The sequence below is a fragment of the Leopardus geoffroyi genome, chromosome A2, assembly GCF_018350155.1.
Source record: "Leopardus geoffroyi isolate Oge1 chromosome A2, O.geoffroyi_Oge1_pat1.0, whole genome shotgun sequence".
NCBI lineage: Eukaryota > Metazoa > Chordata > Mammalia > Carnivora > Felidae > Leopardus > Leopardus geoffroyi.
This window is the reverse complement of record NC_059331.1, coordinates 64,039,361-64,066,774: the sequence shown is the minus strand read 5'-3', so window position 1 is coordinate 64,066,774 and position 27,414 is coordinate 64,039,361. Positions and strand designations below refer to the sequence as shown.

The 27,414-nt window shown below is 47.5% G+C and overlaps 1 protein-coding gene across 1 annotated transcript in view; it reads right to left on the bottom strand.

The window, feature by feature from the left end:
* Positions 1-27,414, bottom strand: part of ABCA13 (ATP binding cassette subfamily A member 13) — a 402,236-nt gene that overhangs the window by 26,959 nt on the left and 347,863 nt on the right. The window contains exons 56-59 of the mRNA XM_045494253.1: positions 19,579-19,729; positions 13,623-13,757; positions 10,712-10,815; positions 1,627-1,719 (exon numbers count right to left, since the gene is read on the bottom strand). Of these exons, the coding sequence (XP_045350209.1) occupies positions 1,627-1,719; positions 10,712-10,815; positions 13,623-13,757; positions 19,579-19,729 (483 nt within the window). The remainder of the gene's footprint in view (positions 1-1,626; positions 1,720-10,711; positions 10,816-13,622; positions 13,758-19,578; positions 19,730-27,414) is intronic.

Genomic DNA, 27,414 nt, shown 5'->3' with positions numbered 1-27,414 from the left:
CAGGCGCCCAGCGGCATCTCGCACACTGCGCTGGGCTCTGCGGTAACTGGGCACAACCTGAATCTCTAATCACAGGGCGGAGATCTCAGACCCCGGGGGCGAAATCACACGCTGAGTCGGGGACAACAGGGCAGCAAGCCGAGGACTGGTGTCATATCTGCCTCACGCACCAGGATCAGCGTGCCCGTGGGCTGTGCACAGAGTGGACACAGTCCACAGACACCCTCGAGGCAGCTTTCCTGGCCACAGGGCCTGCAGCTGGCACACAGGCTGGGAGTCCTGGGTCCATGGCGCGATTAACCCTTTACTTTTTATCTCATATTACGGAAACACAGGTAATCAGTTTATGGGCTGCAAGAAAATACCAACGTGACAAATTATGCTTTGCAACGTATCAAAGTTCGGTGTTTTGATGAATCGCCCACGAGCCGCTTCTTGCTGTGTGTCATTCTACAGTCCACATTGCTAACAATCCGCCCTCAACCACCTGCCATGTCATCGGAACGGGAACCAGAAGAGAGGGAGCCTGTGCAGCACAGAGGCTAATTCTGCCTTGGCGCGTCCCGGGGCCGGGCTCCGGCAGCCACCTTAAGAGAGGCAGGTCGCGAAGCTCAGACATAAATCACCCGGCAATCAGGCACGGGCTATAAAACTTTATGTAAGCATTCATAAAGGTGAGGGAGTGTGAAAGATTATTTTTCTTTTGATGACACTTATTAAAAATGAGCAGACTGCATATTGAGAACAGTTTCCATCCAGCAGGCTCGGTCTGACCAGCGACTGACCCTGAGCCTCACGCGGCAGCGAGGCTGGCTGTCCCCGCGGTGCCCGACTCTGAGCCACCAGAAAAGGCATGTTCGCTCTCCAGGCCGGAGAACCAAGCATTCGCTGATATTTTCTCCACGAAATAAAAACACTTCACCTTAATATATACGACTGTTTACTTAGCAAATCTCGGCTTGCAAATTCCAGCTTCAAAAAAAAAATGAATAAAATGAAAGCGGAAAGAGGTTTATCAACATATTAAAAAATTATTCTGGATCAGATACACCAGATTAGACGGCGAGTTAAGAGGAAATTTGAAACTGTGGAAACAGCTTGGGGGACACTGAATGCAAAAACCAGGGGACTAGGATGCAAAACTGCTTGTAGGAACTGTCAGCAACATCATGAAGATTCTGCAAAGTCCACGGAGAGGACGAAAATCGACCAAACAACTCTGGTCTCCCGTCCTGAATCCACAGAGACCTTTCCAACAGCACAGCGGCTGGCAGGTAACACAGGCCCCCCACCCGCCCCGGACGGGGGCTACGGGGGTGGACAACCTCTGTATGAAGTATTCTGCACTGGCGAGGACACACTTTCTCCTCTTTTCATCCTGACGGTCACTTTGAGAGTGCCTGTCCTCCCGGAAGAAGCCCGTGAACGCGGTGGGAGGATGGCTGGGCTCCACGTGGGAGCTGTAGCCGCGGTCGGTGGCCCGAAGGCCCCTCATCTCCCCAGGCCCCCGTCTCCTTCCTCCTCGGGAGGGGCCGGGCCACTCTGGCTCGAAAGCATCACCGGTTGTGACCACCTCACGCAGTGAACGGACGAGGACATACACGTACACACACACGTACAACATACCTGCTTTTAAGGTGCTGAGGGGAGCCAAGGCACCGGAAGCTGCCGTTGACCATTATGGCCAGTCTCGTGCACAGGGCCTGGCATTCCTCCATGCTGGGGGGGACAGGACGAGAAGGGCATGAGCAAGTGTGTCCTCCAGGCAGCAAACCGTCCAAGCAACACGCAGACAAAAACACTGCTGCTGTTGGTGAATTTTCTACATACCACCTCAAGAAACCCTCAGTGAGCACTTTTAAAATGCGTGTTTTGGGGCGCCAGCGTGACTCAGTCGGTTGAGGGCCCGACTTCGGCTCAGGTCATGATCTCACGGTTTGTGAGTTCGAGCCCCGTGTCGGGCTCTGTGCTGGCAGCTCGAGCTTGGAGCCTGCTTCGGATTCTTTGTCTCCCTTTCTCTGCTCCTCCCCTCTCAAAAATAAATAAACATTCAGAGAAGAAAAGAAAAGAAAAGAAAAGAAAAGAAAAGAAAAGAAAAGAAATTAAATAAATAAAATAAAATAAAATAAAATAAAATAAAATAGATGTTTTATTTAGATAACCAATGACAGAATTAACCAAAACTTAGCAGTATTTCAAAATCCCAGGAACAATGGTTATTAGGAGAGAAACTGTTGCAATAGTACGAAAATATAAACTAAATCCAAGTGACCTTCACAGAAAATGTGCAAGTTTTATGAAAAAAAAAAAAAGCAATAAGATCTACTAATGAACCTAAATGAAATCTTGAATCAATAAAAGGATGTGTCAAGAAAAAGAAAAAAATGAATATATTTTAGATAAAGGAAATTATTATAAATGAATATTACTGTGGTATAAAAATTATTGCAACATAAAATAGTATTAGTATATGTCGGTATAAATATAAAACATGATAGGTACATGAATATAAATGTAATAAATGAATTTTATATAAAATATATATGTGAATTCTATTTTACTATAATATATAAAATAAAATATAACAAATTACATTGTAATTTGCAGCTATAATTTGGTTTGTGATATTATATAACATTATCTTGGTATAAAATATGTAATAAAGATTTGTAACTTGTAATAGGGTTATTATAATTATATAGAAAATAAAATAAATTATAATAAGGTTATAGTATAATGCCAATCAAAATTATAAAGCATACCCTCAAAATTATTTAGTGAGAGGCAGAAAAACTGTGAACAAGAAGAATGATAAGAGTTGCTCCAAAAGATATTTAACATTTGTTCTAAGGCTCAGATAATTCAAGGAAGGCCACAGGCTTAGGAGTTACAAGGCAGATCATTAGAAGAAGAAAGGCTGGGGGCGCCTGGGTGGCGCAGTCGGTTAAGCGTCCGACTTCAGCCAGGTCACGATCTCGCGGTCCGGGAGTTCGAGCCCCGCGTCAGGCTCTGGGCTGATGGCTCAGAGCCTGGAGCCTGTTTCCGATTCTGTGTCTCCCTCTCTCTCTGCCCCTCCCCCGTTCATGCTCTGTCTCGCTCTGTCCCAAAAAAAAATAAATAAACGTTGAAAAAAAAAATAAAAAAAAATAAAAAAAAAAAAGAAGAAGAAAGGCTGTGCAGAACTAAACAGTCACATCTTAAACACATAAGTGGATGGGAACATTCCTTCTAAGCATCAGCGACGGAAGAGACTATGAAAGAAAGTGCTTGGTAGTTGACAATGCAGAAGTGCAAACTTCTAATAAGTCTGTCAAAACACAGCCAACGAACGTTAAAAAAAAAAAAAACTACAACAAAATAAACTTAAAAAAAATTTTTAAGGGGAAACTGGGTGGCTCAGTGGGTTAAGCATCCAACTCTTGGTTTCGGCTCAGGTCATGATCTAAGCCTGCTTGGGATTCTCCCTCTCTCTGTCTTTCCCTGATTGCAGTCTCTCTCTCTCAAAATAAACTCAAAAAGAAGTAAAAACACAACTACAACAAACGCAATGCGTGAGGGCGGATACATTCAGTATATATTAAAGTTCATTTATTTATTTTTTTATTTTTTTATTTTTTTATTTTTTTAACGTTTATTTACTTTTGAGACAGAGAGAGACAGCGCATGAATGGGGGAGGGTCAGAGAGAGAGAGGGAGACACAGAATCTGAAACAGGCTCCAGGCTCTGAGCTGTCAACACAGAGCCCGACGCGGGGCTTGAACTCACAGACAGTGAGATCATGACCTGAGCCGAAGTCGGACGCTCAACCGACTGAGCCACCCAGGCGCCCCTCATTTATTTATTTTTGAGAGAGAGAGAGAGACAGAGAGAGAGAAAAAGAGAGGACACGCACATGCGGGGGAGGGACAGAGAGAGACACAGAATCTGAAGTCTCTGAGCTGTCAAGAGCCTGACGTGAGGCTCGAACCCACGAACCATGAGATCATGACCTGAGACGAAGTCGGCCATTTAACCCACTGAGCAACCCAGGCGCCCCAATACATTCGGTATACAGAACTGTTTTTGTTAGCGTAAAAATGAAACTATAAAAAATGCAATCCTGGAGGAAGGTCAAATATAGTGACTATTCAAAGAACTGTCCACAGGTAATACACATCCTGACAAATTAGAAACTTAACCATCAAATAAGTGAGCTTAAAATTCTCTTCCAGCCAGAAAGCCATTTGCCAAATGTGCCCTTTGTTTGTTGCACAGGGAAACACTGTTTCCCCTAACTGCGGTGCAAATACAAACAATGAATTCTCAGATCAAAAAAATACCTGCAAAGTTAAAAACATCGTTTCAACAATCCCAACCTCATATACTGCTGGTGGGAGTGAAAAATTGGCATGATTTTCTGAAAACTCAATTTGGCACTAATCTCTTCTAGGAACTTACGTTAGGAAACACAGAAAATAGGAATGCATATAACAAGTTATTTATAAGAGTAAAAATTCAGAAACCGCTTCTGTAATAGGATAATATGACACTCAGAAAAATGGGGGTGCGTCCATGTGTTGAACAGCCATTCAAATGAGGTTTTCTAAACTCCATTAGTTGCACAGAAAAAAAGCAATGATACAGCATGGTAGCACGTGTTAGGAAACTTGCACACGAATGTGGGGGAGGGGGGAAGGGAAGGCAAAACACACGAAAAGGTTGACATTGACGATACTTGAAAAGTTAAATTCATGGTGCAATTCCTTTGCTTCTGCCACTATGTGCCATCCAAATCCCCTACAGGAATCAGGTATTATGTTCACTGTTCGGGAATGGGCTTAAAGCCCGTCTGCTCATTAGGTCACGGGACATTCAGATCAAGGTTATATTGGTCAGCCTCCCATGCAGCTAGAGGCAGACGTGTGACAACTCGGGTCAATGGGGAGTACAATTTCTGGGTCACGTCAAAATAAGGCAAGCCGCTCGCCCTGGGTTTGGGTTCTTTCTACTTTCCATGAGCTGGACTAGAACGTCAATTTCAACCATCCAGATGAGGCAAACTCACAAGTGAGTAAGTGAAATGCTGGAAAGACTCGGAATCCTTGGATGACCTTGGGCTCCATCATAGCCCACCATCATGAATTGTTAGTGGAGGAGAGAAAAACACGTCTGGTCTGAGCCACTGTAATTTGGGGTCTGAGTTACAGTAGTTTAACATGGGGTCTAAGGAATACGTGCTATTCATATTCCAAACACGCTTTATAAATCTTTTTTTAATGTTTATTTATTTTTGAGAGAGATAGAGAGACAGAGTGTGATCAGGAGAGGGGCAGAGAGAGGGAGACACAGAATCCGAAGCGGGCTCCAGGCTCCGAGCTGTCAGCACAGAGCCTGACGCGGGGTTTGAACTCACGAACCGTGAGATCATGACCTGAGCCCAAGTTGGATGCTTAAGTGACTGAGCCGCCCAGGCGCCCCAAAATAGGCTTTATAAATCTTTTTGTGCAAACATATCTTTCTGTGTTTCTTTAATAAGTTCCAATTTAAAATTTTCATGAGTGCATCGTAGGTGTTCTAATTAAAGTGGGAGAACGTGAAGTTTTCTCTATCGCATCCTTGTGCATCTCAGATGAACAGAGATCCAAATAACAACCGATCTTAATTACGACCTTGGAGTAACGACGTGGTAATTTCAACTGAGTTGTTATTAGCTGTCAAACAAATAAGGTCTAAACAGCAGGTGGGTTGCCATGACATCTCTGCCCAGAGGGCAGAGACTGAGAGATTTTGAGGACTTTCAGCAGCAGGAAGAACATCCAATGCCAGGTGCTCTACAGCAGTGAAATAATCTGTGACTATTTACTCTGAGAATGAACACCGTGCTTCCTTCGGGTGGTCAGGCTGGCTGGAACAGAGCTCTCTCTGGTCAGGGGCGCGAGGAGTCAAGGGCTTAGCATGGAGCATACGGTACAAGCCCACGGTCCTCTAGGTAAGGAGTGAGAAGAGGAACAGAGACAGGACCTCAAAATTAAGGGGAAACTGTGCAATTTGGAGACTTTTCAGCTGCAGGCAGCTGTCTCAGAAGCACAGAATCAGTCACTGGCTGCTGCGCTCTCCATTAATCGTGAGTCATTTAGATCTTTGTATTGCATGAATGTGGGCAGATTTATAGAAATGAAGACACATCGTTAATGTGAAACTGCATTAATGGGAGGACGTAGGACAAAAATTACAGTGATGTACGGTCTTCCTGAGAACTGTCCGTAATAATCATACGCTATGTGGAAATCAAAAGGGATTTTTAACGTGACCCCCACTTTATCCACTCTTAGAACCCACATATGAAAATGAGGCCCTAACAAATACCGGCCTGATAAATGCAGGAATGCAGACAGTTTCCAGAATTGGCACGGCCAGAGGATCGTTTTAAGCAAAAACGTATGTATATTATAAGGTAGAGAGTTTGCCACATTTGTTTCATTTCAGTGTGACATTTTATTTTCTGAAAAGAAACAGAACCAAGACAAAAGTCAAGGGCAGGACTTCGGCTACGGCCAAGTGAAAAACCTAGCACATCTTTCCCCCCCAAATCAACTCGAAAGCTGGACACAATGGACAAAGACAACCATTTCGGAATGTTGGAAACTGTCTAGAAGGATGCAACGGTCTTGAGAAACGCTTACCACTGACGAACAGCTGTACGGCCAGCTTTACACACGTGCGGCTACTGGCAGAACAAGGCAGCCCACGAGGACCGGGAGCTTCTCTGCACTCAACTGGGACCCATACCCGGCGACGCCGTTAACATCAGTGACTTGTGTAGAGCCCAGCAGACAAGAAGGGCCAAGAGCTCCAGTATCTGGCCTGACAGTGCCTGCATTAGCTCATGTGTCACTGGGGCACGCGCCTAGCCTACTGAGGCTGCACGTCCACGCAGTAGAGGCCACAGAGGGGCCACGCCAGCCACATGCCCCACTTGAACCCAGAGGCTAGCCACACGCACATCCAGAGCCCAGTGGCACCCTGGAGAAGGCAAGACTGGGCCATGTGGGGAGGTCTGAAAGGGGAACATTCTCCCCTGGGCACACACGGACCCGCCGGCAGAGGACAGATTGGGGCTGGCGTCAGGTGGCTGAGGGCCGCCTCTGTCTATGTAATAAAAGCAGGTGGCTTCGAGGAATCCGGGCTTCACAAAATGAGCACAGAATTTAACGCACAAACTGAAGAGCGTCACTGGGAGCTACTCACTGCAGGGGAAAGAGATTCCGCAGATTCATCCCAGGCAGAGACACGCAGACAGACAGACACATGAAAGGGACAGACAAACCAAGAAGAAGAAAGCCAAGAAAAAAAAAAATAAAATAAATAAATAAATAAATAACATGGCAATAACGACAACTTTTAGGGAAGGAGAAGAATCAGAAACCAGAGAGGCTACGATTTATTAAATATTGCGAAATACCCAGTTTTCAACAACAACAACAACAAAAAACTATAACCTGTAAAATTAACAAGAACTTGTTATCCATACTCAGGGAGAAAAGCAGGCAGCAGAAAGTATTCCTAGGTGCCCCTAAATGCTAGATTTAGCAGAAAAAAATCTTCAGTGAAGCAACTCTATGTGTGTTCAAAGCACTGAAGGAAACAATGTTTAAAGAATGTTTTTTTAGACGACAATAGAGTTTCTGAAGTAGATTGAATCGAAAAAAAAAATACCAAATGAATTTTTTTGTTGTTGAAGAGTATAAATGAAAGGAAAATTTCACTATGGGGCCTGGGCAAATCTGGGTAGCAGAAGAAAGCATCAATGAACTTGAAGATTATCGAATCTGAAAAGAGGGAAAAAAATATTTAAAAAAAAAATATTTTTTTCAACGTTTATTTATTTTTTTGGGACAGAGAGAGACAGAGCATGAACGGGGGAGGGGCAGAGAGAGAGGGAGACACAGAATCGGAAACAGGCTCCAGGCTCTGAGCCATCAGCCCAGAGCCTGATGCGGGGCTCGAACTCACGGACCGCGAGATTGTGACCTGGCTGAAGTCGGACGCTTAACCGACTGCGCCACCCAGGCGCCCGAGGGAAAAAAATATTTAAAAGAAATGGGACAGAAACACAGATCTGCAGGACACCATTGTACGTGCACATAAAGTACCAGTGTGTGGAAAAGGAAAGGAAAGATAGAAAGAGCCAGAAAAAAATATTTGAATAAACAACTACCAAAATATCAACACAGTAGGTGAAATGCATTAACCTACACATCCAAGAAGCGTCATGAACCTAAGGAAGGATACCCGGAGGGATGTACATCTGGACAAACTGGGGTTTAACCGTGAGAGTCGGAGAGAAAAGTCCTGAGAGGCACAACCCAGGAACAACCCAGGATGTACCAGGAAGCATCAGAAGGGATGTTGACCAGCTTCTTCTAAGAGACAACGTAGGTGAGAAGACAGAGGTGACACGATCATCTGGACAATGTGAACGAAAATCACACTTCACTAGGGTGGCTACAATCAAAAAGAGTGTTGACAAGAATCTGCACAAACCAGGAGCTTCATCATTGTTCCTGGGAATATAAGACGATGAAGCCACATTGAAACACAACGGTGTTCTGCGATTTCTTAAAGTGTTAATCACAAACTTACCACACGACCCAACCATCTGACCCCTAAGACACTGTTCAAGACAGATGAAAGCATATGTCCGTACAAAGACATTTATAAGACTGCTCACAGCACCTTATACTGGAAACAATCCAAGGGACTATTGACAGGGGAAGACCAGACAAATGAGGTCTGGCCACACAGCAAGCAAAAGAAGCCAGATACAACAGACTACACTTTTTATGATCTCGTTGGCATGAAATATCCAGAAGACACATTTGAGCTAAAGAGTCTGGGACTTTGCACGGGGATGATCTGAAAACAAACGTTGAGAACACGTTGGAAATGCCCTAAACTGGATTACAGTGACAGGTGCACAGAACTCTCATTTTCCTAAATAAAACCCCCCCAAAAAACAAAAAAAAAAATCATTGAATGGTACACTTAAAGTGGGTAAATTATAGGGTTTGTAAATTACATCTCAGAAAAAAAAAAAACCTATTTTAAGAACTGGCAGTGTTTCAGGGCCCCTGGGTGGCCCATTCAGTTGAACAGCTGACTTCAGCTCAGGTCATGATCCCATGGTTCATGAGTTCGAGCCCCGCTTTGGGCTCCCTGCTGTCAGTGCAGAGCCTGCCTCGGACCCTCTGTCCCCCTCTCTCTGCCCCATCTCAACTTGTGCATGCTCTCTCTCTCTCCGATCCCCCCCCAAAAAAAACTGGCAGCATTTAGTCCAGCAGTGAAAATTCAGGGACGATGGACAATAGACAAACCCTCAGGGAATAAGAGATTTAAAAAAAAAAAAAAAAAAGTGCAAAGAAGGTGAGGAAGCAACTGCTCTCACATGAAGCGACATGTGTGAACGGCGTCATCCTGTATGGAAACACGGGTTGACTTTGCTCGGACCCTCACGGTCGCCACTGGCACCTATTACAGGAACAGGGTCTGAGATGGACGTGTGGCGGGATCGTGCATGTGGACGTACAGCTCGCAAGAGGATTTTCACATAAACCGATGATGCCAGGGCCTTCAGCAAAGTCTCCTGAGCCTCCGCACAGATCTCACACTGCCTTGGCTTCACATCTCACCCCTGGCAACAAGGGGTGGATGGCCTGCTGCGGCACAGACTTGGTGGGGGGCACCCCCGCCAGAGCCCGGGGTCCCCATGATTCACCTGTCTGGCTAGGAATTCCCAGACTGCAAGGCCCTGGCTGCCCTTTACATGGGCCACTTCTCAAAGTTGTGTTTTCACTGAGCAGCCTTGAAGGACAAGGTATCATCTCCCCCAAACCCAGAGCTGGCTTGTTCATCAGCTGCCCTCAAGAGGAGGGTCACCATGCAGGTGGCGTCCCCCACCCAATCCTTTGTGTGCAGGCATCATCTGGGTATCAGGGGCGCCAGAACTAGCGGGAGGACCTTGCTGACGGTGAGTAATACAAATTTTCACCTCTGACCCAGGGGGCTCGTGTCCTCTGGAAACATCCAGGAACTTGGCCTGCCAACTTTGTTAGCTTGTGAGTAAGCCAGAATCTTGGCTCCTTCTCAGCTCCTGACGTCGAACTCAGGGCGTGTGTTACTCCCGCACAGTCGAAGCCGTAAAGCCTGATCCCCATTACACCTCAGATAAATCACACTGTGCTGTCCACAAACGGGTTTGATATAACCTGAGACTCGAGGTGTTGTGTGGCCTAGCACGGTGTGGCATAAAGTAAAAACATAGGCCAATCTAATCAGAATATCAATTCTGTGAGGAAGAAAACAGGGGGCCAAATTCAGAAATTTGTGACGCTTTCGTTTCAGCCGAGTCTGCTGCTGGGGTTAAAGGTCTTGGGCGGGCAGGCACCGAATCCTGGCCTCCGGAGGACCAGGGCAAGAGTGTGCCTGCGACAGACCGCCGGGCTCGCGGTCCGGCCACGCCACCTGCCAGCTGTCGGCCTTGGTTATGTTACCGGATCCGTCTCCGTTTCAGAGTCCCAGCCTACACGTGGGGCTCACGACTCCATCCCCATCGCCGCGGGGCTGTCCAGAGGCAGGGTCGGGTGGACAGCACGGGCCTGGCCCCCGCTGCTCCGCCGCCCTTGCCGGCCCCCCAGCCTCGGTCCTGGATTGGCCACGAGGGCCACGGCTCACCTGTGTGAGGTCAGCACCACCGCACAGCCTTGGCGAACCTCCTGCCTAATCGCATCCCACAGGAACCGCTTCGAGCAGGGATCCATCCCGGAGCTGGGCTCGTCCTGAGGGAGAGAGCACTGGGTGACGGCACTGGGAATGCACGTCGGGACGGACAGGCCCGGCCCCACTGGGAGGGCAGCCGCAGCGCATCTGGACACAGTCGAGCCCCCCCACCCCCGCCCGGCGGTGAGGATGGCCCCCCTCGATGCATCGTCCGCCTGCACTGGGCTTCACGGCCATCCACCTCGGAAAGACACGCAAAAGCAGAGACAAGCTTTACTCACTTTGCACCAGCGGGTAAAGCGGGGTTCCTGGAAGCTGGGGCTTTCTCCTTCAATAAGCACCGGAGCACTTACTCAACCGCGTTTGAGAGAGATGGCCGTGGACCGCGTGATGCATTTCTGGGCTTGTTGCGGTCAGGGAGTACTGAACACATTTTTCTTAAGAGCTTAGGGTCATCAACTTCCCCAAAGAGAGAAACGGACGGGAAGCGGACAAAAACATGGCACTGAACAGGGAAACAGCACCTGTGTTTTCTGCACCCCGGGTGATCTACGAGGGTAGTTACAAACTCAAGCAAACAGAAGCTATGATCATGCCTCCCTCGGTGAGAAAGAGGATGTGTAGTTGGGCGTCTTCCTGACCCCGTACCGGACACTTGTCTTCTCTCCCGGGGGGTGGAGGGATGGGGGAGGGGGAGTGTGAAGGCCCGTCAGTGAGTGTCTTTAACCAGATGCTCTGAGTACTCCCCGACATCCCAGTCACCACATGTGCGGTGGCCATGCACGTCATGTGCACAACTTCATGGATGGCTTTCACGGAGTCCAATAAACAGGACCGTGTCAGGACCACGTGCAGATGAGGAGGCATGCACTCAATGTGCCAGGCTGCGTGCGTGTAGAGAGTTGCAGAAGCAGACTCTGGACCCTCACAGCTGACTCCGGTCCCCAGCTTGACCCCTAGGCCAGAGTCTAGGGCAACCAAAGGAGCTGAGAGCAAGGCTATGAGAAGCAGGCGGGGGCTGTGGTGAGCCGGGGACAGGAGTCCCCATCCGAACTGAGGACACATGCCTGGCAAGGCAGAGCATGGGGACATTCTGCAGAAGGTAACAGACACCATGCCTTGTAAACGCTTCTTATATGGAAAACCTAGTTTACACCCCGCAGACCCAGGCAAGGGTTTGTATTCACTACTGGGTGTTAGAATGTGGCATTCTGCAACAGTCCTTGATTTGAACCTTGCAAAGAAGCAAACTTAGAGCAAAGAAGGAAGAAAGAAAGAAAGAAAGAAAGAAAGAAAGAAAGAGAAAAAGGGAGAAAGAAAGAAAGAAAGAAAGAAAGAAAGAAAGAAAGAGGGAGGGAGAGAGAAAGAAAGAGAGAGAGAGAGAGGAAGGGAGGGAGGGAGGGAGAAAGAAAGAAAGAAAAAGAGGGAGGGAGAGAGAAAGAAAGAGAGAGAGAGAGAGGAAGGGAGGGAGGGAGGGAGAAAGAAAGAAAGAGAGAAAGAAAGAAAGAAAGAAAGAGAAGGAAAGAAAGAAAGAAAGAAAGAAAGAAAGAAAGAAAGAGGGGAGGGAGGGAGAAAGAAAGAAAGAGAAAGAAAGAGAGAAAGAGAAAGAGAGAGAGGAGGGAGGGTGGGAGGGAGAAAGAAAGAAAGAAAGGGAGGGAGGGAGGAAGAGAAAGAGAAAGAAAAAAAGAAAGAAAGAAAGAAAGAAAGAAAGAAAGAAAGAAAGAAAGAGGGAGGGAGAAAGAGAAAGAGAGAAAGAAGGAAAGAAAGAAAGAAAGAAAGAAAGAAAGGAAAAGTCCTCCAAAAGTCCAGAAGACACCTCATTACCTAATGAGGGCCACTTTTCCAATGCGGGCCTCTTGAATCCCATTTCCATTTAATGAACAAGAACAGAAAGAAGGAAAGAATTTGTTACCCACACGTTTGAAGGCTCTCAGACTCTGTACAAGTGGGAAACCATGAGATACACATCAGTGATTCATACCCTGTCTACGGCACCCAAACAGTGGCTTTTATGTACTTCCTGTTTGAAGGATATTACTTCTAGCTAACTTTGAAATGCAAGACAATTCCCTTTATTCCTTGATCCCCCCACCACGAATTCATGCTTTCATCTAGCCACGTTGGAATAACTCCAGTTCCCAGATTACAGACAGCCTTGTCTCAAAGCCACTGCGTACAGGCTCCACTGTCTTGCTGAACAACCTGCTGTCCCCGCCACATCCATCCTGCCCCCGATGCCTGCCATCAAGATTCACCACGGATGCATGTCACTGCAGCTGGGACAATCACATATCTGCAGGTAGAAAAACACTCAAAAACAACACACTAGATGGCAAACATATACTGGTTTTCAGATTATAGGTGAATCCTGATACCATTCTAAAATACTGCTTTTAGGGGCGCCTGGGTGGCTCAGTCGGTTGAGCGTCCGACTTCGGCTCAGGCCATGATCTCACAGTTCGTGGGTTTGAGCCCCGCATCGGGGTCTGTGCTGACAGTTCGGAACCTGGAGCTGATTCCAATTCTGTGTCTCCCTCTCTGTCACTCCCTTGCTCGCGCTCTGTCTCTCTCAAAAATAAATGTTAAAAAAATTTTTTTTTAATAAAATACTGCTTTTAATGGTAAATATTTATTGAACCTTCAATTAGGTCAGTAACAGGGACTCTATCAAAAGACATTTTTTTTTTCTGTAAAATCCCAATGCTTTTTTAGAATCTGTTTGGGAAACGTTGCCTTAGGGCAAAAGAGCATATTAGTGCAGACGACCAACACTGCCGATTTGAATTTCTTTCCCAGAGGGGCTCTGAGAAGTTAAAAGCATCTTATCTGAAGATCCCCGCAGACCACTGGGATCTCCCCTACTCACCAGTAAAAGCAGGTCGGGTCTGCCCAGCAAAGCCAAGGCCGTAGACAGCTTCCGCTTGGTCCCCCCACTGTAGGTGGCCACCAGCTTGTCCACGTGGGCTTCCAGGTGTAAACGCCTCACCAGGTCCCCGGCGACCTGCAAACGAGGCGCTGTTGGTGAATGCATCCCTGTTGGCCCAGGGCACCCTGCCCTCCCCCCCCCCCCGACCGGGGGGCCAGGGCCCCCATGCACAGCCACACACAGGGGAGCGAAACCAAGACTGAGGAGGAAGTGAGGGAATAAACCAGACAGGGGGGTGGGCAGGACCGGAATTCCAAGGGAGCAGAGAAGTGAGAAGGGAGTTTTCACTAGTCACAGGGGCAAGAAATGCCCCCTTCCATCCTTGGAGCTGCCGGAGACAGCCCTGCGGGAGGTTGGCAAGGGGAGGGCATGATTCTCAGCGGACACTGCTGGAAGCTGCATGAGGCCAGAAGACTGTGACCGTGCGCCACCCCCCCGCCCCGCCCCCCACAGGACAGGGTTCCCGCCGGAGCACGCAGCAGGCTCATGGTCTCCTCCCTTCCCCTCCCAGCCCCACCCCACACCTGCCGCGCCCTCTCGCGCCCCGTGCCCTCCGGGTGGGGGAGGGGGGCGTGTGCGTACAGCCCTTCCGCTCCGACGCCCGCCAGAATTTGGGCGTGCTACATTTTGTGTTTTCGGTTCCATCCACGGGGTGGCTGCTTCCTCTGGGGGCTGGGACTGAGCAACCACTGGGCTTCTAGCCCCACGCAGTTTAAAGATTTGACAAATGTGGGGGCCTGGGGTGGCTCCGGGGGGTGAAGCGTCGGACTCTTGATTTTGGCTCAGGTCTTGATCTCACGGTCATGGGTTCAAGCCACACATCAGGCTGTGCACTGAGCGAGGAGGCTGCTTGGGATTCTCCCTCCCCACCTGCCCCCTCCCGCCCCACAATCGCACTGTCTCTCTGTCTCTCTCAAAATAAGTAAACTTAATTTTTTTTTTAATTTGACAAATGTGTTCTACCTAACTCTGGCAACCACAGAGCCATGAACGCACTACGTCAGTTTCGCTTGCTTATGTACCACCATATAACCAAACTGGCCAAGATCATATCTTCATTCAAATCTAGGAGATGTGGGGAAAACTCTGTGTCCTCAACAACTGATGAAACATAGGATAAACTAAATAAAAGTAAAAAATAAAATAACTACATCAAATACATTTTTGAATAAATGATATGAACTACCAAATGTATTTTTTTAATAAGTGCATAAAAGTTGGGATAATAATAATAATAGTGTCAGTGATGAAATATTGAGAATGTCTAAAAATACTGGCACAGGAGCACCCGGATGGCTCAGTCGGTTAAGCGTCCGACTTTGGCTCAGGTTACGATCTCATGGTTTGTGAGTTCAAGCCCCACGTCAGGCTCTGTGCTGACAGCTCGGAGCCTGGAGCCTGCTTCGGATTCTGTGTCTCCCTCTCTCTCTGCCCCTTCCCCACTCGTGCTCTGTCTGTCTCTCTCTCTCTCAAAAATGAAGTAAACATTAAAAAACATTTTTTTAGGGGCGCCTGGGTGGCGCAGTCGGTTAGGCGTCCGACTTCAGCCAGGTCACGATCTCGCGGTCTGGGAGTTCGAGCCCCGCGTTGGGCTCTGGGCTGATGGCTCAGAGCCTGGAGCCTGTTTCCGATTCTGTGTCTCCCTCTCTCTCTGCCCCTCCCCCGTTCATGCTCTGTCTCTCTCTGTCCCAAAAATAAATAAACGTTGAAAAAAAAAAAAAAAACATTTTTTAAAATATTGGGACAACATTGATGCCTCCCAAGGAAACCCCCCACATAAACCACTCCACAGCTTTATTTGTGCAGCCACACAATAACACCAAAAGAATTAAGAATGTTGAGGACTGGTCTAGTTAACAGTGTAAGTCAAGGGAATGCAGAGAATTTCTGAATGAGCCCATCTAACTACGATGGCTTATTTTTCTGGAACCAGGAAACGTAGGTCCTGTTTTTCCAAGCTCACAAAAGGCTAAACAATGCAACTGACAGATCCTGGATGCCAGGGCCAGGGAAGAGTCCAGAAGACATAGAACAAATACATTGGGTTCAATCCCGGGATGCCCTAGGAATTGTGGTCAGCAAAATACCATGTCAACCCCAAAATGTATTGAGCTTAAAGATTCTCTCTTTCTGCTATTATGTATTTCTCTCGCATAGTGTTCTTTTTTTTTTTAAGTTTATTTGTGGGGGTGGGGGTGGGAGGAAGAGCACAAGCAGAGGAGGGGCAGAAAGAAAGAAGGAGAGAGAGAATTCCAAGCAGGCTCCCCACTGTCAGTGCAGAGGCCGACGTGGGGCTGGGTCTCACAAACCGTGAGCTCATGAGCTGAGCCAAAATCAAGAGCTGGACGCTTAACCGACTGAGCCCCCCAGGTGCCCCTCTCCCATAAAGTTCTAAGTTGTACTCCATTTAAGTCCAGAGTGTGCGATTCATTCATCCTATATGCCCGGTGTGTGATCGTGACCCACACTCAGTACATCTTTGTAAGGATCATCTAACCCAAAATAAACCGCCCGGAGGTCCACATACGTATTAGTTCGCTTACAAGCAAAATTCTTTCCTCTACCACACTGACGGCCAAATCAAAGTTTCCTGTGACAGTAAAGATCAAACTAAGAAGGAAAAAGGGGCCCAGGATTTAGGACAGAAAGCCTTTCTTCCAACCCCACCCCGACTTTCCTCCAGGTCCCCGTTCCTCCTGCCGTAACTTCTAGCTCCCTCTAGGAAAACTGTGTGCGAGTGGAAGAAACTTCCAGGATAAAAAGCGTGTCGTGGAGCAAACAGTAGGTGCTGAGACACAGCGGGGGGCTCCCCTGATGGGACCTGCGGGTAGTGTCACAGCACTGCGGCGAAGGGCTCTCTGCCCCTTCCGTCCCAAACTACGAAACCCCAGGCCTCATCCCCATCAGCACCAGGGTTTGGCAGTTTGGGTATCACAATAACCCTTAAATTATCATCCCCGTTTGTCTAGCATGCCAGAACATGTCTCCTGGATCCATGCTAGAACATGTCTAGCATGCCAGAACCCCTGTCTCCTGGATCCTTTTGCTATAACCCAATGTATTTTTTAAACATCAGGTTCATTGAATTCAGGTTCGAATATGATCCCTGTCCAAAAAAAAAACCTAAGAGGTGTGTGGACAATGGGGAGAAACTGAAAACCGTTACACCAAGCCTCAATTTGAGCCAAATGAAGACAGCCTCTCTTTCCCATCTAATGGAACTTCTGGAAGTTTGCAGGGGGAGGAAGGGGACTATACGCAGAAGATCCAAGAGTGGGCTATATGTGAGCTGGGACCCTGGGATGCAGACCAGCTTGGGTGCCGAGGCGGTGGGGGGGTGGGGGGGGGAGGCAGGGGTGGGAGGGGTGCGGTGGGCTCTCAGGAGGGGCTTCCCGCAGGCACAAGGGGGCCTCTGGAATCACAGTGGACACAACTGTGGCTGCCCAGGTTACCGTACAGGTGGACGTCAGCCCGGGGGAGAGAACCGAGGTGAGCGGCAGACAGGCCAGGAAAAGATCAACACCCCGGCTGGGAGTCTGGGAGGTGAGGCCCCCCCTGGGGGCAGCTCCAGCCCTGAGGGAGATGTGTAAAGGAAGCCCCTTGGGCTAAGGGGCCACAAGGTTACTCCACACAGTTGCCACTTCCTTAGCTAGCAAGGGGCATAGAAAGGAAGACCCAGCCATTCAGCGAACAAGAAATTCCGTCATCTTCGACAAGCAGCTGGCATGTTACTCAGCATCAGGATAGCGTCTTAATCAGGAACTCTGATCACGTACTCTGGGGGCACCTGGGGGGCTCTGTCAGTTGGGCATCTCTTTTTTTTTTTAATTCTTTTTCTTCATTTATTTTTGAGAGAGAGAGATAGAGACAGAGAGCAAGGAGAGGAGGGGCAGAAAGAGAGGGAGACACAGCATCCGAAGCAGGATCCAGGCTCGGAGCTGTCAGCACAGAGCCCCACGCGGGGCTCAAACCCACAAACCGTGAGATCGTGACCTGAGCCGAAGTCGGACGCTCAACCGACGGACTCTTGATTTTGGCTCAGGTCATGATCTCAAGGCTCATGAGTTCGAGCCCTCTGTGCTGACAGTGGGGAGCCTGCTGGGGATTCTCTCTTTCCCTCTGCCCCTCCCTCTCTCTCTTCCTCTTTCAAAATAAATAAACAAACTTAAAAAAATTGAAAACAAAAGGACACTTACTCTGGAGCTGGTTTCTATGATTTCAAAAGAAAACCCCTCCCCATTGTAGCCATTCTAGCTGAGGCGGGTCTCGGCTACCTGCCTCTCGGCTTCCCCATTTGCAACCTTTCTACCTCATATGGCTGCTGTGAAATACTTAAAATAAATACTGAAGTGTTGGCTAAAAGTCTTGTTTTCTGTTATTTAACAATAACAATAACAATAATCCCTTCTGGTCACCTGGCGACAGGTGCGTTAGAACGGGGACGCTTGCTCTAGATTTCCCGCATTTCTAAAGTTTATAGGAGAGGGAGGGTTGCCCTAAAGGGAGCCACGTCCTCCGGGAACACGTGCTGACGTCTTGGAAAGCTCGGGGCAAGCAATAATCCTCTCTCGCGGTTTCGGGAAGGAAACGAAGACAGTTCCTCATCGGCCACCGTTATGATAACTTCTCTCTGTGGAGGGGGCTCAGGAAGAGGAGTCTGGAAGACCGCCGACACTCAGGAGGGAATCGCCCCGCATGACGGGCAGCGCCAGGCCTCACTCTATTGGCAAGAACTTTTCCAAGCGTGCATTTCCCCCGGGACGGCAAAGGGGCCAGCTTGTGGCGTTCGCCAAGCATCTCCCTCCTCAATCAAACATGAACCCAGGGGAGCTGACAGAGACAAACGCCTTTTAAAGACTGAGCTCTGATGAGTCCCGGATCTCAACAGTTGTACAGATGAGCAGGCCGCCAGGGGCGGCCCGTTGTCCTTGCTTCCTGATGGTGGCGGGTGGGTGAAAGGACCCGGGTCCTCGAGGACCAGGAAGGCTTCTGCTTTACTTGCTGTTAACTTACAGAACATTGGTAAGAGAAGAAGGCTGAAGAAGATGACAGAACAGCGCTCGAGTGAATTTTCATGGACCAGGGAAGGTGAGGCTGTTAGTTTTGTCTCCTGTGAATTCTGGGATGCTCCCTCCCTGCAGAATCACGTCGCAAACGCACCGCAAAAGCCGCTTACTTCTGCTCCTTGTTCAGAATCCGGGAATGCAAGGAGCATTCCAGAATCCCTGCAAGGAGCAGGAAAAGGAAAACTGCGCCTCAAGCACCTGCCGTTCCAGCAGCTTCCACCTGGCACGTCCTCTGAGTTGTCGATCAAGGCTGTCAGCTTGGCTTGGCTGACCACTGCACAAAGGCCTCCTGCGTTCTCGGGGCTGCGTCCACCCCCTCCTCCCACAGAGACGGAGGAAGGGGGTGATCTGCAGTCTCTGGCACTTCTCCATCTTCTGGAGCCCACCCGGGAAGGAGTCAGGCTGGCAGGTGTCAGCCCGCTCACCAGGAAGTCCTCCTCCTGACGTCCCAGTCCCCCCCACCCCACTGGCCTTCTTTCTGTACTTTCTGCACCCTTCTCTGTAAGTCCCGGCAGCGGGTCTATGAGCTCTGTTCCCGAATGAAAGCAACAGTCCAGGAAACTTGAAAGGCACTTGGAGAGGAGACAAAGTTGCAAATGATGTCACCCTTAACCCCAAGTGACTTGCGCACTCAGATCTCTATTTTCAGTATGTAACTGAAAACAACACAACCATCGTGACTGCGTTTCCTTCCGTGTAATCAGATCGGAAACATCTTTCAGGCATGTTTATCATTTATCTATCGGGTCAGAGGGCTGTGCTGGGACCAGAGGTGTTCGCCGAGCATAGCTCAGCGGGAGGCTTTCCTGGAAAACCTCAGGGAGACTTACCTGAGAAATGCAGGAGTTGGGAACCCCGCGGAGGGTACAGTAATAACGGAGGTGTTCCCAACCAGTCAGGAACTCGTCCAGGGCGTCCTGCTGCGGACAGTAGCCCATGCGAACACCTGCGGCGCCCGCCAAAGACAGATCCACGGTCTCTCTGCAATGAGAAACAGCAGCACAGTCCAGATAATTCGGCTCCCCAGACACACATCATCCGGTTCTCCAACCTGGTTCATCAAAGAGAAGTTCACTGCAGTTCATACAATGCAACTAATCAATTTAGCATAAATGGTTCGATGAATGGGTAGCAACCCACGTGCCCAGGCGTGGCTCTGAGGCCACGACTGCTTTTTATGTTAAAAAAAAAAAATACAGAAAGCACAGAGCTCTGTAGGAGGCATACGGCATGCTTAATAAATGGCTATCATAACAATTATTTCCCCACCAAAACAATTTATGAGAATTCCTTATGGATGGGGGGCGCCTGTGTGGCTCAGTTGGTTAAGCGTCCGACTTTGGCTCAGGTCATGATCTCGTGGTTCGTCAGTTCAAGCCCTGTGTCGGGCTCTGTGCTGACAGCTCTGAGCCTGGAGCCTGCTTCCAATTCTGTGTCTCCCTCTCTTTAGCTGCCCCTCCCCTGCTCGTGCACTCTCTCTCTCTAGGTCCAAAATAAATAAACATTAAAAAAATTTTTAAAAACATGAATCAATGGCTAACTATCATTCAGATTCAGGTTTTTAAAAAGTACATTTTTAGCATAGCTTATCCATCTCTCATTGAACATATGAAAAAATACTGCAAATGAAAACCCGGGGTCCCAGAGGAAACTCTGTACCCACAAATCGGTCACTCCTCATTCCACTCTCCCCCCAGCCCCTGGCTTTTCGTTCCTGTGGATTTGCCTGGTGGGTAGTTTATAAAACTGAACAATGCAATATATGACTTCCGCATGAAGCTTCAGAGGCTCACCCACGTTACAGCACAAATCTGTACTTCATTCTATTTCCTTTTACTGGTAGAAATGCACACAGCAGTTATTAAAAGAAAAAAAAATCATCACCACCCTTTTACGGCTGCTAAAATGGAAGCCCATGTGTTACTGCGAGCCCGGAGTTCACTAAAGGGCCAGTTCCAATAACTCCACCTTACGCTTGTCAGTCTACCATTTTTCTCATTCTGTGACCATTAGGTAGAAAGATAGAAGAACCATACAAAAAAGGAAGAGGAGAAAAAATAAGATTACAACATAAAAGGAAGAGGGAGGGAATTTTTTTCTAACTTATAGAGTTCCAATTTTGTTTTTTTAACGTTTATGTTTTGAGAGAGAGACAGATTACGAGCTGGGTGGAGGCAGAGAGAGAGGGGCACAGAATCCGAAAGAGGCCCCAAGCTCTGAGCTGTCAGCACAGAGCCTGACGCGGGGCTCAAACCCACGGACTGTGAGATCATGACCTGAGGCGAAGTCGGACGCTTAACTGACTGAGCCACCCAGGCGCCCCTATTCCATTGTTTAGATGCACCCCAGTTTGTTTATCCATTCACTTACTGAAGCGTACCTCTGTTGCTTCCAAATTTTGACAACTATTGATAACACTACTGTAAGCATTAGCCTACAGGGTTTTTGGGTTGTTTGGTTTTGTGTGTGTGTGTGTGCACATAAGTTCTCAAATCATCTCAATAAATACCTAGGAGGAGGATTGCTTCAGGCTATCGTAAGACTATGCTTTAGCTTTGCGAGAAACTCACAAACCGTCCTGGGTAGTGGCTGTACCACGAGCATTTCCAATATAGCTTCACCTCGTCCCCAGCTTCTGGCACTGACAGCGTCTGGGATTTCTGGCACTCTAATAGACGTGTATATATTGCTTAAATTTGAAATTCCCCAGTGACATGTGACACTGCACGTCTCTTCATGTGCCATCTGTATCTTTAGCGAGGTATCCATTCACACCTTTTGACCATATTCTAATCGGGTTGTTTATTTTTCTATTGTTGGGTTCTTTGTATCTTTTGGATACAAGTCTTGTATCAGATGCGTGCTTTGCAAATATTCTCTGCCCATCTGGGATTTGTGTTTTCACGCCCTTAGAAGTGTTCTGCCCTGAGCAGATTTTGTTTTTATTTTAATGGAGTCCAATTTAGTCTTTGAGTCATGCGTTAATTAGAAGTGCGTTGTTTAATCCCTGAATATCTGAGGATTTTCCAGCTGCCTTTCTGTTATTTCTAGCTTAATGCTAATGTCATCCGAGAACGCATTTTGCATGACTTGTACTGTCACATTTCTAAGGAGCCCCGAATGTGGTCCATCTTGATGAATCACCCATGTGAGCCCAAACAGACCGCATACACCACTGTTGTTGCACAACGTATCCTATAGACGTCTTCGGACCCAGCTGACTAATGTGCCCGTTAGTTCAACTGTATCCTGACTCATTTTCTGCCTGATGGATCTGTCAGTCCCTCAAAGGGGAGCACTGATGTCCCCCACTTCTCTGGGTCCACCGTCCCATCCTCGCAGATTCTGACACGCTGGGGTGGGGTTTACACACATCTGGGTCTGGAGAACTGACTCCTTTATCATTATGCAATATCCCACTTTATTCCTAACAACTTCTTTTTGCCCTTTGTCTTGCTCTGAAATTCACGGGGACACTCCAACTTTCTATGCATTCATGTCAGCACAGCGTATCTTTCTTTTCCCCGTTGCCTTTAATCCATCCGGGTCTTTACATTTAAAGTGGATTCTTTTAGAAAACATATAGTTGGGTCTTGTCTCTTCATCCACTCTGGTAGTTTCTATCAATTGGTGCGTTTACACCAGTACATTTACAGTGATGTTTGACACACTTGGATTATAGTAACAATTTTCTATTTGTTCTCCTTGTTTCTCACTCTTTTTCTTCCTTATCTGCTTTTAGTTGAACATTGTATACGACTTCATTTTCTCTCCTTTCCTGGACTACGTTGTATTTCTTTTTAAAAATTTGTATTGGTTGTTCTGTGGTTCACGAGATACATTTATAACTGTTTCAAGTCCCCTTGCAAATAAAAATGACCTGGGAGTACCTATTTTTTTTTTTGAAAGAGAGAGAGAGGAGTGGAGGGAGAGGGGCAGAGGGAGAAAGAGAGACAATCTTAAGAAGGTTCCATCCTCAGCACAGAGCCCAACAAGGGGCTCAATCCCACAACCCTGGGATCATGACTCGAGCTGAAATGAAGAGTCGAACACTCAACCCACAGAGCGACTGGGGTGCCCCAGTGGAAGCATCTTAGAGCAGAGAATTCCCAATTCCCCCTTCCATTCCCAATTGGATTTCCACCATTCATGTCACTCAGCCATAGGCCACAATCACCAGATACGAACTTGCTGTTATTGTTTTAAACAAACTATTTAAAATCAATGAAGAAATAACAAATCAATGAAGAAGAATAAATAGGAAAGATTTTTTATCTTCAATTACTCCTTCTCTAATGTTCGTCCTTTCTTTATGTAAATCTGACTTTCCAACCTACATTATTTTCCTTCTTTCAACATTTCTTTTTTAATTTCTTTTTAATGTTTATTTTTGAGAGATAGAACACGTATGTGCATGAGTGAGGGAGGGGCAGAGAGAGAGGGAGAGGGAGGGGGAGAGAGAGAAAGAGAGAGAGAGGAAGACACAGAATCCAAAACAAGTTCCAGGCTCTGAGCTGTCAGCACAGAGCCCGATGTGGGGCCTGAACTCGGAATGGCGAGATCATGACCTGAGCTGAAGTCAGCCATTCAACCAACTGAGCCACCCAGGTGCCCCATTTCTCTCAACATTTCTTTCAAGACAGTTCTGCTGGCAACAAATTCATTTTGTGTTGATGTCTCCTTCACTTTTGAAAGATCATTTCACAGGGTTCAGAATTCTAGGGCGTGGTAATTTTTCTCTGAATGCTTTTAAACACTCCACTCCCTGCCTTCTTTCTTCCATGGCTTCTGGTAAGTCTGTAGGTAAGGTATCTGTCCCCCATGCCAGCCTCCTTCGAGAATTTGTCTTTGAATGTCTACAGCTTGGACATCACATGATCACGTGTCGGTTTTTCGGTATTTGTCTTCTTTGGTGGTTTGTGGACTTTCGGATTCCGCACTTCGGGAGTTGTCACACATTTTGAAAACCAGTGCCGTCATTATTCAGCTATTTCTTCTGTCCCTTTCTCCTTTGGACTCCTTCTGGGGATACCATTGGGCACATAGGCCATGTGTCGTCCCTGTCACGATCCCTGACAGTCCGTTCCACCTTTTCATTCCTGTTTTCTCTCTGCACTTCAGTTTTCAAAGTATCTGGTAACCCGTTCACAGGTTCAGTGCTTCCTTCCTCAGCGGCATCCAGCTAATGCTGAGCCCGTCTCATGTTTGTTGTCATCCTGGTCTCTACAGTTTTCCTTTTTACTGACAGCACCTCTACTCTTCCAGTGTCCATCTCCCTGCTGACAGTGCCCATTTCTTCTCACATGTTGTCTACTGTCCCCATTAGAGTCCTTAGCACATCAGTCAGAGTTATTATAAACTCCCATTGTGATACTTCACAATCTGCCATGGCTGGGTCTGGTTTTAATGCCATTTTTGTCTCTATGGAACGTGTGTTTTGTCTTTCAGCTTGTCTTGTAATTTCTTTTCTTTTGTAATTTTTTTTAATATGTATTCATTTTTTAAGAGACAGAGAAAGAGCATGTGCGGGGGTGGCGGGGGGGGGGGGGACACGAAATCCGAAGCAGCCTCCAGGCTCCGAGATGTCAGCATAGAGCCCAATGCGGGGCTCAAATTCATGAACTGTGAGATCATGACCTGAGCCAAAGTCGAAGGCTTAACCCGCTGAGCCATCCAGGCACCCTGTGTCTTGTAATGTCTGGTGGAAAGTTGGACATTATTTATTAGATAAAAAGAAATTTAGAGGCATCTGGATGGCTCAGTAGGTTAAGCGTCTGATTCTTGATTTCGGCTCAGGTCATGATCTCGCGGTTCATGAGTCCGAGCCCCACATGGACTCTGTGCTGACAGAGCAGAGTCTGCTTGGGATTCTCTCTCTCTCCATCTCTCTCTGCCCCTCCCCTGCACTCGTGCTGTCTCTCTCTCTCTCTGTCTGTCAAAAATAAATAAGTAAACATTTAAAAAAATTAGAAGTATAATTACTATATGATCTATGAATTCCACTACTGTCTAATCATCCAAAGAAAAGGAAAGCACTAATTCCCATGTTTACTGCAGCATTATTTACAACAGCCAAGATATGGAAGCAGCCCAAGTGTCCATCCACAGGGGAACATGTGGAATATACACACGATGGAATATTGCTCAACCATAAAAAAGAATGAATTCTTGCCATCTGCAGCAATGTGGATCGGATCAGAGAATATAATGCCAAGTGAAAGAAGTCAGCCAGAGAAAGACAAATACTGCATGATTTCACTCAGATGTCGAGTTGAAGAAACAAAAGAAGTGAACGCACAAAAAAAGACAAAAAGCCAGACTCTTAAATACAGAGAACAAACGAATGGTTGCCGGAGGGGAGGTGGTAGGGAGGTAGGGTATGAGATCGACAGATGGGGTGTGAAGAGTGCCCTTGTCTTTATGAGCACTGAGAATTATATGCAGTTATTGAATCATTCTACTGTACACCTGAAGCTAATATAACACCATGTGTTAATTAGATTTGAATTAAAAAAAAATAAGCAAAACAAGCGATCAGGCTTTCGTGGGTCAGGGTTTCGGTCTTTTTCAGGCCACGAGTTTCGCTCATGGGCTTCTTCAGGGGGGTGCCCTCTGATGGATTCGCTTCCCCTTCTGCCCGCTGGGGATAGGAGTCCTCCTCCACCAAGCTCCCTGGGAGTCTGTGCTCCATCACACGTTCACTCCACAAGCAACAACACAAAGCCCAGACTTCATGGATACGGGACCTTGTCTTGAGGAGGCACGTCTACAGCGGAGGAGGGGACAGTGGAGAGAACAAAGAGGACAAGACAGCTGGACGCTTGCTGGGCTTGCAGTGAGCTGAGCCGGCTTCACCGGCATGGCCAAGTGTCCTGGTTTACAAAGGGCGAGAAGTGTCACGAACTGAGAAACCCCTCCATTCAGGCGAAGTGGGACAGGGGGTCACCCTCACTCATCCAAAGGAGATGTGGATGGGACTCTCTGGGGGAGATCGATCCAAAGGGTAGGACCTCTGTGGGCACAGAGAAGAGGAAGAGAGGAGGAGGCAGGCAGAGGGACAGACACATGAGACAACAGCATGGTGAGAGAGGAGGGTCCATGTCAAGGAGTCGTAGGAGAAGAAACACAAACTTCGGGCTTAGTTGTGCAACAGATGGACAAAGGGGAGAAATTCTGACGCCTGCTACAAAATGGATCAGACTTGAGGACACTCTGCTCAGTGAGATGAACGTATCACAAAAAGGCAAATACTGTACGATTTCATTTATATGATGTAAGGAGTCCAAACCACGGGGAGAGAGACTGGCGACAGCCACCCAGCGGGGACAGAAGGGATCTGCGTGTGGCTGAATGGGTACAGAGTTCCAGGGCCCCGAGACCGAAGGGCCCCCGGGAATGGCCGCGCCGAGTGGATATGCCAGCTTCCCTCGTTTCACTGCATTTCGCAGATACTGTGCTTTTTACAAATGGAAGGTTTGTGGCAGCCCGGCGTTGGGCAAGACTCTCTGTGCCCTGTCTCTCTGTGCCACGTTTCGGTAATTCTCATGATACTTCAAACTTCTGCATTATTATTATAATTGTTATGGCTGTAGCGCCTGGGTGGCTCAGTCGGGTGAGTGTCTTGACTTCGGCTCAGGCCATGATCCCAGGGTTATGTGATCGGGTCCTGTGTCAGTCTCTGCACTGAGTGGGGAGGCTGCCTGGGAGTCTCTCTCCCTCTCTCTCCCCAACTTGTGCGCTTTCTCTCTCTCTCTCCCTCTCTCTCAAAAATGTTATGGTGATCTGTGATCAGTGATTATGACTTGCTGAAAGCTCAGATGATGCCTAGCATTTTTAGCAATAAAGTGCTTTTAATTAAAAATACACTTTTTAGACATCATGCTCTTGTGCACTTAACAGATACAGCATAATGTAAATATAACTCTTATTTTTTAATGTTTATTTTTGAGAGAGAGAGAGCACGTGCATGTGCACTCAGGCGGGGAAGGGGCAGAGAGAGAGGGGAACAAAGGATCCGAGGCAGGCTCTGTGCTGACAGCAGAGAGCCCGACGTGGGGCCTGAACTCAGGAACCACGAGATTGAGATCATGACCTGAGCCGAAGTTGGACGCTTAACTGACTGAGCCAACTAGGTGCCCCATAAATACAGCTCTTACATGCACTGGGAGACCACAATTCACTTGACTTATTTTGTTACGACATTCGTATTGCGGTGGTCTAGAACCCACCCGCAATATCTCTGAGGGTCCTGTACTTAACACTGAACTATCCTCTTAAACATGGTAAGATGAAAACCTTTACGTCATGTTTGTTTTAGGACAATAAAAAGAGAAAAGGTACACCATGCACACAGTCTCCAAAATAATGTCGGAGTGGCTATGCTCAAAACAGACAAAATCGACTGTAATGATATAAAACTCGACACTAGAAACACACAGTGACTTTTATAATGATAAAGGCATTACTTCCTTGGGAAGACATAACAATTGCCCACAAGTTTTCATCCTGGAACCCAGTCCCATTACACAGGAAGAACACCTGACAAGGTAAAGTAAGAAGTGGACAATACAACAGTAATAGTTGGGAGTCTTCAATACGTCATGTTCAGTAATGGATAGAAAAATTGGGCAGAACACCAAGACGGCTGCAGGATGTTTGAACAACAC